The sequence below is a fragment of the Chiloscyllium plagiosum genome, unplaced genomic scaffold (genome assembly GCF_037043375.1).
Source record: "Chiloscyllium plagiosum isolate Xiang-an unplaced genomic scaffold, Cpla_swu_hap1 HiC_scaffold_1, whole genome shotgun sequence".
NCBI classification, from domain to species: Eukaryota; Metazoa; Chordata; class Chondrichthyes; order Orectolobiformes; family Hemiscylliidae; genus Chiloscyllium; species Chiloscyllium plagiosum.
In genome coordinates this window covers 64802928-64823178 of record NW_028270139.1, presented here as the reverse complement: position 1 = coordinate 64823178, position 20251 = coordinate 64802928, and the positions used below count along the sequence as shown (strand labels likewise).

Below are 20251 nucleotides of genomic sequence, written 5' to 3'. Positions count from 1 at the left end.
AAAATATCAATAAAGCAGACCCCGAGGAGAAGGAGAAAAAAATAAAGCTGACCAATTGGTTCGGCCGCTTTTGGAAAACTGCATGCAACCATCTGGTATCCTTCCTATCGGAAGGGTGTTGTGAAACTTGAAATGTTTCAGAAAAGATTGACAAGGATATTCCAGGGTTGGAGGATTTGAGCTGTAGGGAGAGGCTGAATAGGCTGGGGCTGTTTTCCCTGGAGTGTTGGAGACTGAGGGGTGACCTTATAGAAGTTTATAAAAATCATGAGGGGCATGGATAGGGTGAATAGATAAGATCTTTTTCCCTGGGATGGAGTCGTCGAGAACTAGAGGGCATAGGTTTTCAATGGGAGGGGAAAGATATAAAAGGCACCTAAGGGGCAACTTTTTCACACAGAGAGTGGTGCATGTATGGAAGGAACTGTCAGAGGAAGTGGTGGAGGCTAGTACAATTATAGCATTTAAAATGCATCTGGACGGGTATATGAATAGGAAGTGTTTAGAGGGATACGGGCCAAGTGCTGGCAAATGAAACTAGATGAAGTTATGATATCTGGTCGGCATGGATGTGTCCATACTGTGCATCTCTATGACTATAATAGGAAAAAGGAAAAAAAAAAGGACCCATGTCACAGTAATGGTGATTGGGAAAAAAAACAGTTCACTTGCGTGTAAGAATACCTCTGAATATAAGAAAAAGAAAAGAAAAGGAGAAGCAGACCCATACAGTGCTTTAATTCCACTCCACCTCCATTTTGATTTAAATCCTTCCAGTCCTATCTACCCCTCTCTCACTTTTGATGTTTACATTGTCCTTAATTGGCTGCACAGGTGATTTACTGATGGTAGTGGACAGTTAAAAACAAAAAAAAACACTGAGTTGCAGGTGAGAATGCCATTCGGTTGGTGTGTGATAACATTACTGGATATATAAAGAAATGAGAAAAAAGACCCACGTCATGGTGATGGGGGAAATAAAACTATTCCCTTCTGGATACAAGGGAAAAAAACATAAAGCAAACCCATACAATGCTTTATTTCCCCCTCCAACTCCATTTTAGTTTAGCTCGTTCCTGCTTTTCCAACTGTTCCCTCACTTTGGATGATTTGCATTGCCCATAATGAGCTGCGCATGTAAATATCTAATTGAGTACACAGATGATTTACTGGCGGTGGTTAATAGTTAAAAACAAAAAGATTTTGTGGTGGGGAAAAAAAAATTCACTTGTGTGAGATAGCATTGTGTATATATAAAATAATAAAGCAGATCCAGAGTGACAATGGGGCCAAGTTAAGGTGATGGGGTTGCTAATCTATGCTGTTCTGCATGTGAAGGGATTCTGAGATCCACCAGCTCCAGAGCATTTCTTTGGACAGATTTATTAAACAAAAAGCAGAATCAGTGGCCAAGTTGGTTATTAATAGATCCAGGGGGTCATTTCTGTTTACTGTCTGTCCCTCTTCAACAGACATGTTCGAGCCTGGATATTACTGGAGAGGGAACACAGTGTCCATGAATGCTCGATGTCTTTGGAGAGAGGTGGGCACTACAGGCAACAGAATGCTTTATTTGCCCATCCAATGCTTGATTTACCTCCCTCTCCCCTGCCTCTGTTGGCCTGCATTGCCCTTCATGGGCTTTGCATGTAAATTCTAATTCACTACAAGGCTGATCTACTGCTGGGCAGTTAATAGTTAAAAATAAGACTCACGGTGATGAGAAAAAAGTTCATTTGTGTGTGATAGCACTTCTGGATATAGAAAAAAAAAGCAGATCCAGGTGCAGGTTCTTGTGGTGCAGTGATAGTGTCTCTATATTTGGACCAGGAGGTCTGAGCTCAAATCCCACCTGCTCCAGAGAGGTGTAATAACATTTCTGAACAGATTGATTAGAACAATCTACAAAAAATAAAGTAGGTTCAGAGATGGGTCTGCAGAATTCTCAGTCTCGTGCTGTGACTAGTCTATGTATGCCATGTGTAGTGGCTCTATTTTGGTGTTCAACAATATATTGTGTTCCTTTCCAGTGAACGCCCTGAGTTATTACAGCTTCCTAACACATGCCAGCATGTTAACGTCTTGTGATTCATTTTCTCTGACTCCCAGGTCCCTATGGATCACCAGGGGAGTGAGGGAGGGGGTGAGTGAGGGAGGGGTTGAGGAATGGGGTGAGGGAGGGTGGGAGTCGACCAGTTAAAATTGGGTGCAGAGAGCAGCTGTATAGGATACAGAGTTTGCAAAGGGGGAAGAGCTGGAAAGTGGGGAGAAGGACTGTAAACTTGGGGAAGGGGTCAGAGAAGGGGCTGAAAATGATGGTAGAACTGTAAAGTGGGGAAAGATACACAGAGAGGAGTAAGGGCTGCCAAGAGCGGCTAAAAAGTTTCAAACGAGATTAAGAAGTTGTTTGGGGGTGGGGGGGTGGTGAGGCTGCGAAGAGAGGAGAGTAGTTGCAAAGGGCTGAAGGAAGAAGAGGGGATGCAAAAATGGGAGGAGTGAAGATAGGTTGCAAAAGGAGAGGGAGAGAGAAGCTGCAAAGGGCCAACCCTCAGGTTCCTGGGAAACATGAAATCTTGCTGGGATTAATGTAATGAACTTGTTGCAAATGAATGTTGAGTCCCTTTATTAGGGCTGTAGTAGTTCGACAGTTATTATATGGAAGGATATTGTAATGGATAATACTATAGTGAATGTTTTAGATTAGATTAGATTCCCTTCAGCATGGAAACAGGCCCTTCGGCCCAACAAGTCCACATCGACTCTCTGAAGAGTGACCCACCCAGACCCATTTCCCTCTAACGAATGCAGCTAATGCTATGGGCAATTTAGCACAGCCAATTCACCTGACCTGCACATCTTTGGACTGTGGGAGGAAACCGGAGCACCCGGAGGAAACCCACGCAGACACGGGGAGAATGTCTGTGTGGAGTTTGCACAGTCACCCAAGGCTGGAATCGAACTGTGAGGCAGAAGTGCTACCCACTGAGCCACCGTGCCGCCCCCATTTAAATTTCATAACTTAATACTGAACAGTCTTAATTCATTAAGATGTTCATTTATGTGCTCTTATTTCCCAAAGTATCTCGCATACATTGAGTTACTTGAAGTACATTGACTATATTAGAGACAAACGTGCAACTGTGTAGCTGTGACCTTACCAGTCCGAGGAAAGCTGGTTTAGGGTAGTGGTTTTTATGTGTACAGTGTCAGTTATTTTTTGAAAGTAGCATTTGTTCTTGATTTTTCCAGTTATCTTTAAATATTACCATATTTAGGAAATTAATTTTTCCTTGTGTGCTGTGGCTTAACATCTAATGGAGTAGCGATGATCATTAAAGATACTGATGAACTCTACTTTTGCTTCTATGTGAATCCAATTATGCCATAATTATGCAAATATACAGAAAATAATGTTACCACGTGAGCCCATCATTTAATAAAAGTGTTAGCAAGAATGAAAAGCTCCCCCCAGAAAAATCTTGAGTTGTCCTCAAAACCAAACATTTTGATTCTTGTTTCCAACCTGAAAATAACTCATTCATTTCCCTCTCTGCAAGCTCAACAGTCCTTTATTTTTCCTTTATCCCTTACACCATGCGCTCTCAACTTGTGTAGTAACTGTTGCTGTGTCCCCTTAACAAAGGACAGGTGTCAAACAAAAAGATATCAGGACAGCTGGCCAAAATCTGGTCAAAGAAATAGGTTGTAAGGAGCATCTTAATTACATTCCATTATTTAGCAGGAGGAACAAACATTTCACCTCTGCTTTATTACGAGCTATAATGTTATCCTCTGTTGTAACCTCAGACACAAAGCACAATGTAAAGGCCCAAATTTTGTCAGTATATGGAAGTTTTTAAAATCGTTCAGGTGGTGCTTTCTTTAACAAAAAATCAAACTTTTCCTTAAAGAGTCCATTTTTGACATAAAGGACAAACTCTTGTTCCAATGTAAATGTAAACATCTATTTCTCACTACCAATATTCCACTTTTCTGCACAATATCGTTGTTAAAAGAGAGCACATATATACTTGAGCTTAAATTTTGAATCAATAGCTACTCTATTAAATTTATGCTTTTTGCACTGAAACGAGATTTGAACATAAATATATAAAATACTTATTTTTAATAAATCTGAACGTGGGATTTTCTACTGTGCATCTTTTAACTTTACAGCTAGTTCTTTCTATAAAGCAATGATTGTGTTCTTGTGCAACCCTATATTATAGAAAAATTGTGCTTTAGAAACAGTGCTTAAAGTATTGGTGATATAATCATGTTACAGCCAACACATGTTTTAAACGTTCACACTTTTAGAAACAGTGTCCCTAATTCGTCAATTGCATTACAGCAAATCACATTAATGAAATGCGTGTTAAGCAGAATGACCTGTATTTTGGAAAAATGTGCAATGGAACCTTGCTGAAAATCTTCACATTACATATGCAATACCGATTTTCAAATTGCTTTGCAATCTGTATTGGACATTCAGTAGGTATAACGCTAACAACTGTGTCACACAGGGCTTCATTTTTAACAAATGTTATGAGTTACATACAACTGTGCAGCTGGTACCTACATTTTTTTTTGTTAATTTTACAACATCATCAACATTTAGAGCACACGTACTTTTCAATATTAATTGGCTGACTGCAGGCTGAGCAGGTCTCTGAAGTCAGAAGACACACACATACATCACCGGAGAATCAAGCAGTTACTGCTTGGTAGTTAAGCCACAATGAGAAAATAAATCTAACGTTGGCAATAATTTAAGAACAATAATTGTGACTGTTTAATACATTCTGTATTGTGCTTATGAATATAAAACAGTCTAATTATTTCAATTTTTGAAATTAGCAACCAGTGCAAAGTATTGTTACATCTAAACTCTAGTGTTAACAGATAGCTGTTTGACAGTTTCATTTAAATGATTTTCTGTTACTATATGCCTTTCATTGTCTCTGTATTGTTCTTCAATTGAACTGTAGTTGCTGCATTAATAGTACTCTATTTCAGTCAATTTGAACTGTACTTCACATCACGATTAGTTCTCCCTCTTGCTAAAATCAATTACTTGACCGGGAGGATAAAGTAGTTGAAATAAAACAAAGTTGTCCAAATTGGTTGGAAAACTCCTGATTGCTTTTAAGTCCTTTCCAGTGTTCTATGACTTGTGTGACTTACCAAGGCCATGTCTATGTGTAGACATAGGAGGCATTACACTCCAGGTTTTATTCCTTGGATTGTAGCACTCTACTGTATTTAATGTCTTCAATCCATCTCTACCACCCACAACATAAAGTTTGTCATCTAGCACTGCCACACCAAACTGTAGTCGTCTTCCATTCATATTTGCTACATGTGTCCATGTATTGGAACGTAGATCATATTTTTCAATGCTTGTGGCACCTGTAAAACAACAAATTGAACACATCAAAATCAATACACAAAAAATTGAAAACCGAGAAAGACAAAGAATTAATGTTGTGTGTCTGGTATGATTCTTCTTCACAACTGGTCAATTCTGAAGGGTCAAGCTAGATTCAAAATATCAACTCTGTTTCTCTCTCTACAGGTGTCGCAGACTTGATGAGTTTCTTCAGCATTCTCGGTGGTGTTTCAGTGTTCTATATGTACATTTCCTACATGGTTTAATGTAATATACCTCTTTTCCAAATTGAAAAGATAACCTTTGCAGGTCCTTTTTCAGAACTCAGATCTGTGAAGCTTGTAATCAGTAACAGAGGTCTACAGCACGGCAAAAACCTGTCAGCTCATCAAATCAGCGCAGGTAAACACAACCAACTAGCCATTCTAATCCCATTTCCAGAACTTGGCTATAGCCATTTTTGTCTTGGCATCGCAAGTGTAAATGTAAATACTTTTTAGATGTGATGAGTATTCCTGCCACTACAATGCTTACAGGCAGTGAGTTACAGATGCCCATCATGATGAAAATATTTTCTTCCCATCCCTCTAAGCCTCCTGCCTCTTACTTTAAATCTTGTGGCGTCTTTCTGCGCATTGAGAAATTAAATATTTCTTCTAGTTTTAACAAACAGAAGTGGATAAATATGTTGTTTAACCACAAGTCTTTGCAGTTTAACTAATATCACCAAACTGTTTACATCAAATTTCATTATTTTATTACAGTATTACAGTATTTTATTTGCTATGCTGATGGTTTTTGGTAGAAAATAGACATAAATCCAACAAAAGTGCTACAAGTTGGCTACTTTCAGTGACGTTTTGTTCATTTTGAAGTATTAGCTCAGTACCTGCTGAAATTGCTACCCACTATTAGGATACATCTTATCACAGATTGATAAAGTAGTGCAAACTGCTTTGTTGCTAAATGGCACTACTGTTTTCTCCTACAGTAAATCTTGCATTCTTCAAAAATGGGACATTGAAGAATAGAACTAGCTTCTCATTTCTGGCATCAACTGCAGGCAATGAGCAGTTCCAGGTCAAATATAGTACATTTTAACTGTACATCAAAAAATCCTTTAAACAGCCCAAATCAAAGATATACCATTGTTCAAGGTTTTGCAGTTGCTAAATTGAGACTTCTGTTTGATTACTGTACAGCTCCATTCCTATGTTTTGATAGACCAAAGTACCATAAGGTGTAGGAGCAGAAGTAGCCATTTGGTCCATTGTGTTTGCTCCACCATTCAATGAGATCATGGCTGATCTGATAACCCTTAATTCCACTTTCATGTCTTTGCCCTGTAATGCTTGATTTCCTTACTGCTTAAAAATCTGTCCATTTCAGCCTTGAATATACTTAATGAACCAGACTTGACAGATCTCTGCAGTAAAGAATTCCACTGATTCACTTTCCTTTGAGAGATACAAATTTGTTCTCTTCTCAGTAGTAAATGGGTTGTCCCTTACTTTGAGGAATATGCCCTCTAGTCTAAGATCCTCCCAGCAGGAAAAAAAAAACCTCTCTGCACTTACCCTGTTAAGCCCCTTAAGAACCTAAAATGTTTTAATAAAGTCACCTGTCATTTTCTAATGTCCAATTAATACACGCCCAACATTCTCAACTTCTCATTAGAAAATCCTTCTAAACCTGGAACCATTCTTGTGAACCTTCTCTGGACTTCCTTCAATGCCAGTATGTCTTTCCTTAATAAGGGGCCAAACCTATTCACAGCATTCAAGCTGTGGTCTGACTAGTGCCTTGTATAATAGATTTAGCAAGACCTCCCACCTTTTTTATTTCAGTTACTTAGAAATAAAGGCCAATATTCCATTTACCTTCCCTATTACCCGCTGAACCAGAGTGCATATGTTTTTCTTTTGTGATTTGTGTACTGAGTGGGTTCAGCTCACACTAAAGTAATATTTATGGCTCAATACTTAGGTACAGTAAATTTTTGAGGGATAAGGTGATTGGTAGCATATGGTGCTGTAATCAGCAGCACTTTTTTCAGATGCATCACAATATTGGACAGGATATTGAACATCAAGATAGAATTGTAACTCTTATATAAACTCAAGTTTATTTAATACTCAATACCTTTTGTTGCATCCATTCCTCCTACTGCAAACAGCACACCTACTGTAGACTTCCTAGGTTTAGTCCGAGGACTCTGCAGCATGTTTCTTCGCTCTGGTAGCAGGTGATATTTCATTGCTTCCATGATAAGTTTTTGGCATTCAATATCATCTCTAAATAGCATATTGTTCTCCATATCTGCAAGAAACTACCAAGACCAATTCAAATTCAACAAACTTCAGGTGTGACCTAAAACACCTGAAACTTTTAACTTAAACAGTAAGGTAAATAATTTTACACTGTTTCAAAACAATTTCTTAGTTTCAGCAAAATCTAGATACAACAAAGTTAATATTTTTACAATATTGTCAATAACCAAATAATTCTTCTTTAATCTTTACAATAATAAATTACAGTCAGAAGCTGAAAGCAGAGTTATTCTTTGTAACTATGATTAAACAATTTTGCAACACAATTAAAATAAAGCTGAAGTTCAGTTTAAGGACATGTGGCTTTTACTTTCTCAATTTTAGTTAAAATCTTTAATGAATAGCTGACATTGACATTGGCCAGTGGACCATTACGGAAGCTTCAAGCTGCCATTGAACCAGATCACTGCATATAGTCTGTTGCCGAAAGCACAATGTTGGACATGTCTACAAAAAAACAAAATGAAAATGAAAGGAAACTTTTAAGCTGCATTTGAAATCTGCCTTACAGATCGAAAGAATGTGATGGATGATTGTTGTCACTTCTCATTCTGGGTGTAATAAATCAAATATATACAGTGATCTAGCACTATGGATTTCCAGTATGTGCTTCCAATTGTTACTTTAAACATCACATGTCGAAAGAGATGAAAATTTAACCCAATTCTATTAGGAAAACAGATTCTCAGCTCTCAAGTTACAGCAGGATTTGGAGGGCATGACACTATCAACTTTGTCTCCCAATCATTCTTGCAGATGAATGATCAAAAGCACAAAAAATGTTCAGTTTTGCCAATTCTCCTATGGAAAGTGCACTCTTCACATACAAAGTAAAAATAGCTTATTGATGGATAAAATAATGCATTTTTGCTTTGTAATGGAACACACTTATTCCCATTTTAAGAGATCACTTGTGTGAAATAATAAAGGATAAAGTTTTAAAGGACTCTCCAGATCTCTGCTTAAGACGGTGAAGAAAATACAAGGTCATTTTAGACTTGTTTACAATGCATAAGGGGACAGCTGAGAATCAAGCTCAAAACAGCTAGCAAGAAAGGGAAGCAAAAGAAAATAGAGCACAGGGGCTGTGATGTTTGTCAGAAAAGGAGGTAAACAATCAGCAGATGAGACACAAGAGATACAGTACACTGAACAATGAACATTTAGAATAGCCCTGGGGCTATTACACTTAAATAGAGAAACTAGCAAGCCAAGTACACTTGAAGGGGAATGATGTCTTTGTACCCGGTTCCATGGCAACTGGGAAATTTAAATTCAATTAATTCAGAAAAGCAGGAATGAATAAATGATGGTATCTATAATGGTGATCATGAAACTACTAGACTATTGTCAAAACTCATCTGGTTTATTACTGCCTTTGAGGAGGAGGTCCCGGTGTTGGACTGGGGTGGACAAAATTAAAAATCACAACACCAGGTTATAGGCCAACAGGTCTATTTGGAAGCACTAGCTTTCGGAGCGTTGCGCCTTCATCCAGTCTGACCTTTATATAACTCCAGACCTATTGTAATTTTCTTGATTCTTAACTGATTTTTGTATTGGCCTAGAAAACTATTCTGTTGTATCAAAATGCTATTAAAAACTGAAGAATAAAACTTGATCCTCAATCAATATGCTTTGTTTCTTTTAAATGTTTTTCATGGTATGTGGGTATCTCTGGCAAGACACAGAATTATTGCTGAACTTATATGTCCTTGAACTGAGTGGCAAAGTGCAAAGAAATGGCTGCAGTTTTATCCTACTTAGTGGAGTACATTGTGAGTTGTAAGCAACGTCACTTTTCACTGAAACAGTAACAGAAAAAGCAGACACCACAGAGCTGATAAGTAACTAGGGAAACAATTGCTTCACATCGATATAAACATCTCAGCCAATCAAAATATCGACAGTCACAGGTAAGATGCCAGAAGACAGGAGGATGGCTAATGTGGTGCCATGTTTAAGAAAGGTGGTAAGGACAAGCCATGGAACTATAGACCAGTGAGTTTGATGTTGGTGGTGGGCATGTTGGTGGTGGGCAAGTTGTGGGAGGGAATCCTGAGGGACAGGATGTACACGTATTTGAAAAGGCAAGGACTGATTTGGGATAGGCAACATGGCTTTGTACATGGGAAATCATGTCTCAGGAACTTGATTGAGTTTTTTTGAAGAAATAACAAAGAGGATTGATGAGGGCAGAGCAGTAGATGTGATCCATATGGACTTCAGTAAGGCATTTGAAAAGGTTCACCATGGGAGACTGATTAGCAAGGTTATACCTCATGGAATACAGGGAGAACTAGTCATTTGGATGCAGAACTGGCTCAAAGGTAGAAGACAGAGGGTAGTGATGAAGGGTTGTTTTTCAGACTGGAGGCCTGTGACCAGTGGATTCCTGAAGAAGGGCTTATGCCCGAAATGTCGATTCTCCTTCTCCTTTGATGCTGCCTGATCTGCTGCGCTTTTCCAGCAACACATTTTTAACCAGTGGAGTGCCACAAGGATTGGTACTTCGTCCACTACTTTTTGTCATTTATATAAGTGAAATGGATGTGAACATAGGAGGTACAGTTAGTAAGTTTGCAGATGAAACCAAAATTGGAGGTGTAGTGGACAGTGAAAAAGGTTACCTCAGATTACAATGGGATGTTGATCAGATGGGCCAAAGGCCTGAGGAGTTTAATTAAGCTAAATGTGAGGTGCTGCATTTTGGGAAAGCAAACCTTAGCAGGACTTATACACTTAATGGTAAGATCCTAGGGAGTGGTGCTGAACAAAGAGTGCAGGTTCATAGTTTCTTGAAAGTAGAGTTGCAGGTAGACAGGGTAGTGATGGAGGAGTTTGGAATGTTTTCGGTTATTGGTCAGAGCATTGAGTATAGGAGTTGGGAGGTCATGTTGCAGCTGTACAGGACGTTGGTTATGCAATTCTGGTCTTCTTCCTATTGAAAGAATGTTGTGAAACTTGAAAGGGCTCAGAAAAGATTTACAAGGATATTGCCAGGGTTGGAGGATTTGAGCTGTGGGGGTGTCTGAATAGGCTGGAGCGCTGGAGGCTGAGGAATGACCTTATAGAGGTTTATAAAATCATTAGGGGCATGGAAAAGACAAATAGACAAAGTATTTTCCCTGGTGTGGGGGAGTCCAGAACTAGAGGGCATAGGTTTAGGATGAGAGAGGAAAGACTTAAAATAGACTTAAAGTACAACTTTTTCACGCAGAGGGTGGCACGTGTATGGAATGAGCTGCCAGAGGAAGTGGTGGAGGTTGATATGACTGCAACATTTAAAAGGCATTTGGATGGGTATATGAATAGGAAGGGTTTAGAGGAATATGGGCTGGGTGCTGGCGAGTGGGACTAGGTTAGGTTGGGATTTCTGGTCGGCATGGATGAGTTGGACTAAAGGGTCTGTTTCCATGCTGTACATCTCTATGACTCTAAGAGGCCATGGGCTTGAGTGTGGCCAGTGCAGCTGAAAAACACGTAGCCTGCAAAGAGGGTCTCTCCTCTGTGTGAAGGTACCAGAACGTCTCCAGTAACAGCTAAATAGCTTCCATTCACATTTTAAATCTCCTGTTAATGGAGGGTTAATATACCCTCAACAATATTGAAAAGACAAATTCTAAACCAATGAATGAAAGAAAGCAAACAACCTTGTGAAAAACATTAAAATTCATTAAAAGAAACTGAAAGAAACTTAACTCCTATCAGACCGGTGCTACTGACCTGTCTTATCTGTCAGTACCTTCCAAATCTGTGACTTCTTTTACACAAAAGGACAAGACAAAGATACCAGCTATAAATTCTGCAAATCACACTGTTTTTACTTGGAAGTATATTCCCTCATTATGACTGGACCAAAATCATGAAATTCCTTCTTAAATACCACATGGAAGACTGCAGAAGTTTAGGATGGTGATTCACTACCACATTTGCAAGATCAATTAGGGAACCAATGCTGGACTTGCCAATGATAGCCATATCCCATGAACGAATGAAATCTTCCAAGAATTCTTATATTGGGACTTTTCCAGAATCTAGAGAATTGGAAAATTACCCTGGTAATATCTTTATTTAAAAAGAGAAGCAGACAAGAAAATAGGCCAGATAGCTTAACATCTGTTGTTGGGAAAATGTTGGAGTACAGTATTAAGGATGTTTAAAGGTTGTAAGAGCAGAGCATTTAGAAATACATAAAATGGTCAAGCAGAGTCAGCATGACTTCAAAGGGAAATCACAACTGACAAATGTATTAGAATACTTTAAGGAGGCAATCTTGACCATGCAGACGCTATAAAAATGGATGAATGGATACCATGCAACCATAGCCAGACAAGAATGCCCCCTCCCAGTTGGGGAACACTTCAGCGGTCAAGGACATTCAGCCTCCGATCTTCAGGCAAGCATCCTCCAAGGTGGACTTTGAGAAACACAATGCAGAATCGCTGAGCAGAAACTGATAGCCAAGTTCTGTACCCATGAAGACGGCTGCAAACCTGATTTTGGATTCATGTCGCACCACCACCCTGTTGTGTATCTGTAAAATCTTCCTTACTGTCCTGTTTTGACACCATCACCTTGATAAATTGTTATGACCTCTCTACCTTAATTAGTTTGTACAGTTTTGCATTACTTATTACTTTGGTTAGATGCTTGGCATGCAAATCTTACACCTATCATGTTATTCCAGTAATTTAGTTCGAGTCCAACACCACCTTATTTTTAAGCTTTTGTAATTATCTCTCTGCCTCATTTAATTGGATTATAGATCATCCTTTCACTAGTTATTCAGCTGTTGACACTTTACATTCACTGTCTGACACACTTGGTCATCTGAAGAGACTTATTATTTGACACTCCGCTCACATCGGTTGTATGATCTTTTCATCTCTCTGCCCTTGGTCTCTCTTCTTATAAATTTTGTGTTCTGTGTGTTTTCGTCTCACCTCACCTAACGAAGGGGTTATGCTCCAAAAGCTTGTGATTTCAAATAAACCCATTGGGACTATAACCTAGTGTCGTGTGATTTCTGACTTTGTCCACTCCAGTCCAACACCAGCACTTCCACATCATAACTAATAGATGACAGACAGTATGGATAAGGGGAACATTTTCAGGATGGCAACCTGTAACTAATGGTGTGCCACATAGGGATCAGTGCTGGGGGCCCCAATTACTTACAATGTACATTAATGACTTGGATGAACAAAGTTAACGACTGTAGGCAAGTTTGCAAATGACAAAATAGGTGTCAAGTGATGAAGATGGCAGAAAGAGTGTACAGAGGTACGTATACAGACAGGTTAATCCAGTGGGCAAAAACTTGGCAGATGGAAAGTTATGTGGGAAAATGTCAGGTGTGCACTTTGGCAGGAAGAATAATGAAGCTGAATATTAGTTAACTAAAGGACAACTGCATAAAGCTGCAGCACAGAGAGATTTGAGAGTCTACATACATGAATTCTAACAGGATTAGACAGAATAAACACAGCAAGGATGCTTCAAATAACTGGGGAGTCTGGAACCATGAGTCACAGACTGAGGATATGGGGAAGGCCATTTAGGACTGAGTTGAGGATAAACTTCTTCACCCACAGAGTGGTGAGCCTGTGGAATTCTCTGCCACTGAAAAAGCAGTTGAGGCCAAAACAGTGAATGTTTATAAGAAGGAGATATAGTTCCCAGAACTAAAGGGATCAAAGAATATGGGGAAAAGCAAGAACTGAGTACTGAGAGTTGGATGATTGCAATATCATATGAATGGCAGAGCAGGCTCAAAGGGTTGAATAGCACACTACTTTTCCTATGTTCTATGTTCTTACATTTCTCAAAAAGCTGGTATACAAGTTCAGCAGGTAAGAGGAAGGCAAATGGAATGTTGGCCTGTATTTCTAAAAGAGTGGAATATAAAAGAGTAGGGAAGTCTTGCTAAAATCATGCAAGACACTAGTCAAACTACAACTGGAATACTGTGAACAATTTTAGGCCCCTTACCTAATGAAAGACATACTGCCATTGCAGACAGTTCAGAGACTGTTCACTGATGTTGGGTATAGAGAGACTGTCTTATGAGGAAAGGGTAAGTAGGTTGGGCCTGTATTCATTAGAATGTAGAAGAATGAGACACTCTTGATTGATTCTTTCCCCTTTTGGGAGAGTCTAGACCAGAGGGCATACTCTTTGAACAAGGGATCATTTTTCAAGTCAGATGAGGAGAAATTTATTTTTTTAGATGGTAATGAATTTGTGGAACTCTTTACTGCTCAGGGCTATAGAAGCTGGGACTTACATGCATTCAAGGATACAATTCATTTCAATAGTCAGTGAAATCAGGATCAGTGTCAAACTTTTCACTCGGTTTGCCAATTTCCTGATGTTGGGTTGGTTTAAAATCACTCCTATTATTTCACTAAGTGAGCAGCAAACCTGTGGGTTAGGTTACTGAGGGAACATAGTGGCTTGATTTATTTAATCAATGCAAATAAGACATATTTCTTTTGTAAAGAAAGATTTGAGATATATGTGTAAGTTGTGACAAAATACATTCTAAGTGCAGCATGTTTGGAATGTATTTAGAAGGACTTTGAACCTACGGTTCCTAAAGATTTCCACATCTGAAAGTTTTCTTTCCTCAGGCCTCGGTACTTGCAAACTAGTTAGTAGGCATTTGATCACATGGCTATCAGAAAGATATTAAATGACCTAGATGGAGTTGATGTCCTTTTTGCCTAGCAAATCTTATGCTCCTCAAAGAAAACAAAAGTGGCATAAACAAGTGGAAGCGGGATGATTTTGAATCAAATAAATTTGATGGTGAAATATTTTACCTTTACTATTTGTCACTGAAAAGTGAGTTTCATTATTTTAACATTCTTCCCTCCTGCGTGAAACAGAAGTAATTTTAAAATTTGTTTCTTTTCCCTTACGAAATCTAGACGCTGGTCTGTTTTCCACAAACCATATTTGTGAAGTCTAATTGGAAAATGACCCACGGTACGTTCTTTAGGTTTAAAACTAATAAAGGTTTATTCGTGCATTCAAAATCCATGGAAATGCCTTTCAATGCACATTTATACACACAGGCATACAGAGAATAAAGGAAATAAAAAAGCAGTTGCTATTATAAATTATTTCAAAGGCAAAGATATCAGCACTTCATTCACATAATTTTGAATCTACTAAGTTAACCAGTTAATTTTTGCATTTGGCTGGTCTGGCAGAATTCCTTTATTGAGTAGTTTAGATGAAGGTGGACTGTGGTTGGAGATGCAGCAATATTGTCGGGAATCTAGTCTAATCTAATCTAATCATATATTTCAAGGCTGGGAACTTCTTTAGTGAAAGACATAATTCTATCTAGAAATAAGACTTTGAGAGAGGTCAGGAGGCAGGCTGTAGCTAAGCTTGGAGCTGGAATGTTGTTGGACTGTAGCCATAGAAAAATCAGATTGAGGAAAGAGATCATATCTACAAAATTATCTTTTTAAAAGCCAGTTGTTTTAGTTGTGTGAACTGGGGCTGCTGACTGAATTATTTAGTTAACAAGCCAGCTTTGATTAATCTGGTGAAAAGCTGTGGTGTCATAACAGATAACTGCAGAATCTTAGTGCCATCTCAGACATAAGAAGCTTCAATAGCTCCTCCTTAGTTCAGAATTGGTTGGCATAGGTATCACATCTTCAGTTCCTTTCTGGGGCTTGACTAGAATGTCTACGAAAAGCAGGAGTGTGATATTTCTGGAGGATAAGGCAAGCTTTTGTTGATCTACTTTACTGAAATGTGGTCAACTGGCATCATGTGACATATTGAAGCCTATAATAAATTAGTTTGTTTTATGCAATTTGACTACCCAAACTGTTTTTGATTGCACTTTGCTGTAGCAATTTCAGAAAAAAATATAACAATAGATATAGGATAGATAGATATTGGGCGGCATGGTGGCTCAGTGGTTAGTACTGCTGCCTCACAGCACCAGGGACCCGGGTTCAATTCCAGCCTCAGGTGACTGTGCACAGTTTGCACATTTGCCCCGTGTCGGTTTGGGTTTCCTCCCACAGTCCAACGATGTGCAGGTTAGGTGAATTGGCCATACTAAATTGCCCATAGAGTTTAGAGGTGTGTAGGTTAGATGCATTAGTTAGGGGAAATGTAGGGGATTGGGTCTGGGTGAGTTATCCTTTGGAGGATAGTTGGGCCAAATGGCCTGTTTCTACACTGTAGGGATTCTATAATCTGTAGGATGCAAGAATATACTGATTAGCCCAGGCACCTTTAACCCAATAAATTTCCTGCACATATGCCAATTATTTATCTTTACAATTAAATTGATTTCAAGCTGCAGGTTAATGATCCTACTTTTTTGCTTGACACAGAGTATCAAGACACAGAGATAAAGTACAAAATATAACATATGTGAAAAGTATTGAATGATGTCATGACATCCTATGTTAAGTTTTTCAATGGCACATGATTTTCACAAGCTTGTCATGGATGTAAAGTTATCGGATAAAGACAGAAATACTTTAATTCTATACTATAGACTGGCATCGAGATTTTGTTTCTCTATAGTAGTACATGGCAAGGGTGAAACATCCTTTACTGTAGATAAAATAATTGAAAAATTGATAGGGAGTGGATTTGTGGCACCAGCACGTTTCTAACTGATAAAGGAGGGAAATTTACTCATGTTGAGTTTAGAGGCATGAGTGAAAAGATTGCCATTGCAGTTGTGAATATCAGAGCACACACTAGGAAGTGGCAACAGTGATCACAGATCACAAGGACATTAATCGAATGGAAGCCCTCCCTGTTGATGAATTCTGCAGTGTTGTGGTACAGCACTTTCAGCGTCACATGTATACAGTCAATGGCATGCCGCACATGGGGGGACCTAGTGAGGTTGCGAATCCGACTGCCTGGCTTGTAGCACTGATCTCATCTTGGGAAATGAAATGATCCAGAGCAACCTCACAAATGGCACTGGTCACTGTCCTAATCTATTTGTGGTGCACAACAGAGATATCCCACATAGCTCACCCATCACTCTCTACAAGGAACATAGGCTGTCACCTTCACAATCCCTGGGAGAGAACAGCATTCTATTCCAGTATAACTCAGCCACCATGCCCCGGAACTTATGGAGCCTAAGCCAACACTGTGCCTCACCAATGGCCAGGAAATGGAGGAGGAGTCAAAAAACATTGGGCCTTCCACACATCCAGGGAGGTGCTGGGTGCTCCTCATCCCAAGGCCTGCTGCTGCTGCAGTTCCAGGGCTTGCTGTTGGCTGTGCACATCCTGTATCCACCTTCACCTTCTTAGGTAAGCGACCACACAGGCAGGGTCGAAAAGTGTGGTACTGGAAAAAGCACAGCAGGTCAGGCAGCATCCGAGGATGAGGAGAGTCGATATTTCAGGCATAAGCCCTTCATCAGTAATGCGGAGGGGGAAGGAGACAGAAAAATACTTGGGTGGTGGGCGTGGGCCTGGGGCAGGGAAGCTAAGTGGCATGGCAATACGTGGATGCAGATGAGAGGTGATTGTGATAGGTTGGTGGGGAGGGAAGAGCAGACCCAACATCCCACCAGGGTAGAGCCCAGCATGTTCACTGGAAATGACCAAAAATAGGGATACAAGCAGCAAAAGAGGTTCTTAGATCTCAGAACTTTTGGTGGTGGCATACCCTGTAGGTAAGACTTGAGCACAATTCTCCATAGCATGGCATACTCCAGCACTCTGATAACAGGGAACATGTCTCCATCATCCAGCCACCTTTATGTTCAGCATGTACAGCAATTTAAAGGAGCTCCACTGACAGTGACCACCACATGCCTCAAAAGGGACTGCCTGCATTGATCTGAGACCCTTATCTCAGAGCCACAATAAGACCATCATTAACCCTTCTGCTTCTCAGTGCATTCAATACAGACCATAAACACACTTGCACATCGGATGATAAAATGATGGTGTACAGCTCCCACACCCTCGAAAGTTGCAAGGGCTTTATGTAATGCTATTGCTGCTAACCTCAACATCATTGAGATGCCCATGTTCAAGATACAAACACCAACTTCACGGCGCAAATTGCCTTTGCACAGCATCCAACTCCTATGCATCTTCACTCTGTATGCATAGTAAATGAGTGATGAAATAATTGTAGTTTACATAAAAAAAAATTTGCACACCCCAGCTACATTTATTTGTTCCTTCAATGTCCAGCAAATGTGGATCCCATGCTTTCGTCCATCAAACTGTCAGTGAATCTCCCCATCTTGGGCATTGTCCCAGGCATCTTCTAGTCATATTTCATGCCTAGAGAACCAAAGGTAATGACATGGAATGCAGTCCACAGTGAACAATGTCAGCACTGCACCCTGTGTGAATTGACAGATAGGCCCAATTATCTCCCCTTTTACATCACACTACCCTGACAGCCCATTTCAACTCATTCCACCCCCTCCCTCTACATTGAACATCATGGACAACTATTCTCCTTAAAAATGTGTTGCTGGAAAAGCGCAGGAGGTCAGGCAGCATCCAAGGAGAAGGAGAATCGACGTTTTGGGCATAAGCCCTTCCTGAAGAAGGGCTTATGCCCGAAACGTCGATTCTCCTTCTCCTTGGATGCTGCCTGCCCTGCTGTGCTTTTTCAGCAACACATTTTTAAGCTCTGATCTCCAGCATCTGCAGTCCTCACTTTCTCCCAACTATTCTCCTTGCCCCCTGAACCCCAGCATTAGACTTTATGATGTACACTCTTTCACTCTGTATTCCATCTGTTAAGGGAAAAGTGGTGGTCACTGCCAGTAACCCCATTCCTGTAGCTTACCATGCCAGCAGATGCTTTTCAGTGCATACTCAATTTACCTTGAGATTCCACCAGTCCCCACTCCAGCCTAGACTCCCGACCCCTTTTGGCAGTGATCTCACTGCTGTCCCTACAAGCCCCCCCACCGGGAGCGGCTGAAGTGGACGACTGACTACAGCCAAAACTCTCGACTGTGTGCAGAGTCTGACCGGTACCAGGATCCCTGACCAGTGGCCCCTTTATTGAACTTAGAACTAGCCCACATTAATTTCCAACATGACCAGTTGGTTGAATAAATGTACAGTATGTTTACCATGCAGACAGTTGGCAAATGCTGCAGGTGTAAAGACTGAGGTCTTGATGTGCTAAGCAGCAATACCAGTAGCATCTGACTCTGCCCGAAGCTAACAGGCATGACATGGCCAAGCAATACAAGGCATGCATCCTGTGAACTTACAGGTGGACATTAAATGACAGTGTGTGACAACAGCCAGTGAATAGCTCTGAGATGAAGCAGAGGCCACCAGCTTGGTGCCTGCCCCTACATGCAGAATTTCCTTGTTGTAGCCTTTCAATGTTTGTCCCAGTAATATGGGCCTTTGCTTCCTAAGTGGCCTGCCAGTGTATTCGAGAGGCACCAGAATGGTCATGATGGTTGGCAAATGCTGGATGTTAATGTCTGTAGATGAGAATGCATGTGGCTGATGCACATGAATTGTGCTAAGATGTAGTTTGGTCCGAGCAGACACAAAGGTCTTTTGGAGCAAGTGACAAACTGAATTTGAGTTCTCCAGAAACAGAGTGCTAAAGAAGCTTCATAACAGGCTTAAAATGGTAACTCCATGCCTCTCTGCAGATGCTGCCAGATCTGTTGAGTTTCTTCAGCATTGTGTCTCTTTTAGATTTTTAGTATCTGCTGCATTTTGCTTTTATTTGCCAGGTAATCGCTCTGATTTTCAGGTCGAGTTTGCTCGACGTTTAGCATTTTTGGCACATTTGGTAAAGCAGCAAGTTGAATATTAATGAGGTTAGTTGGCCTATTAGCCAAGTGTTTAACAATCAATTACCTCCTTAATTGGCTACTCACCACACCGCAAATCAAATGCATAGAAAATGGAGTGAGATGCTCCTGACATCATGATAAGCCTTACTGGACTTCTCATCTGATTCTGCCACAAATCTTGTCATAGCGCACATTGGCCTGAGTTTTTATTAAACTATTTCACATGCATTGCCAAACTGCTACTTGTCTTGGTGATTGCTTTTAAATGGCTTTGTTTCATATTTAACCTCCTGAAATATGCAATAGTTTGAGCCAAAAGCTGTGGCTTCTGTTTGTAATGGTGCTGATTATTGTCACATTTAGGAAACCCTGAGATTGATTTTGGAATAAATGCAGCTAGCTGACTTAAAGTCTGCATTTAGAGCTTTAATTACCTGCTAAACTGTCAATTTGGAGTTTAGCAATAACTCACCTGTCACGTCATTCACACTTCAAGCCCAGGATGCCTTGTTTTTGTCATGCATCAGCAGAAAGGATTTTCTGAAAATTTCAGTAGCTGGATCCAGTCTGTCTATGAGTTGAATTTTTTCCACTGAGCATCTGTGCACTCATGGATCATACTACATGACTAGATATAGTGTCCCAAATCTCTAGGTTAGATAGGGCGGCGGCGGCGGTGGTGATGTTCAGAATTTGAAGCAGAACCTGGTTAAACTTTAATAT

At 40.0% G+C, this 20251-nt stretch overlaps 1 protein-coding gene across 5 annotated transcripts in view; it reads right to left on the bottom strand.

The window, feature by feature from the left end:
* LOC122551272 (kelch-like protein 5) overlaps positions 1 to 20251 on the bottom strand; it is a 149214-nt gene that overhangs the window by 24042 nt on the left and 104921 nt on the right. For all 5 annotated transcript variants that reach the window (XM_043692943.2, XM_043692954.2, XM_087987280.1 and 2 more), the window contains 2 exons: positions 7532 to 7718; positions 5185 to 5409 (listed from right to left, as the gene is read on the bottom strand). In XM_043692943.2, the coding sequence (XP_043548878.1) occupies positions 5185 to 5409; positions 7532 to 7718 (412 nt within the window). The remainder of the gene's footprint in view (positions 1 to 5184; positions 5410 to 7531; positions 7719 to 20251) is intronic.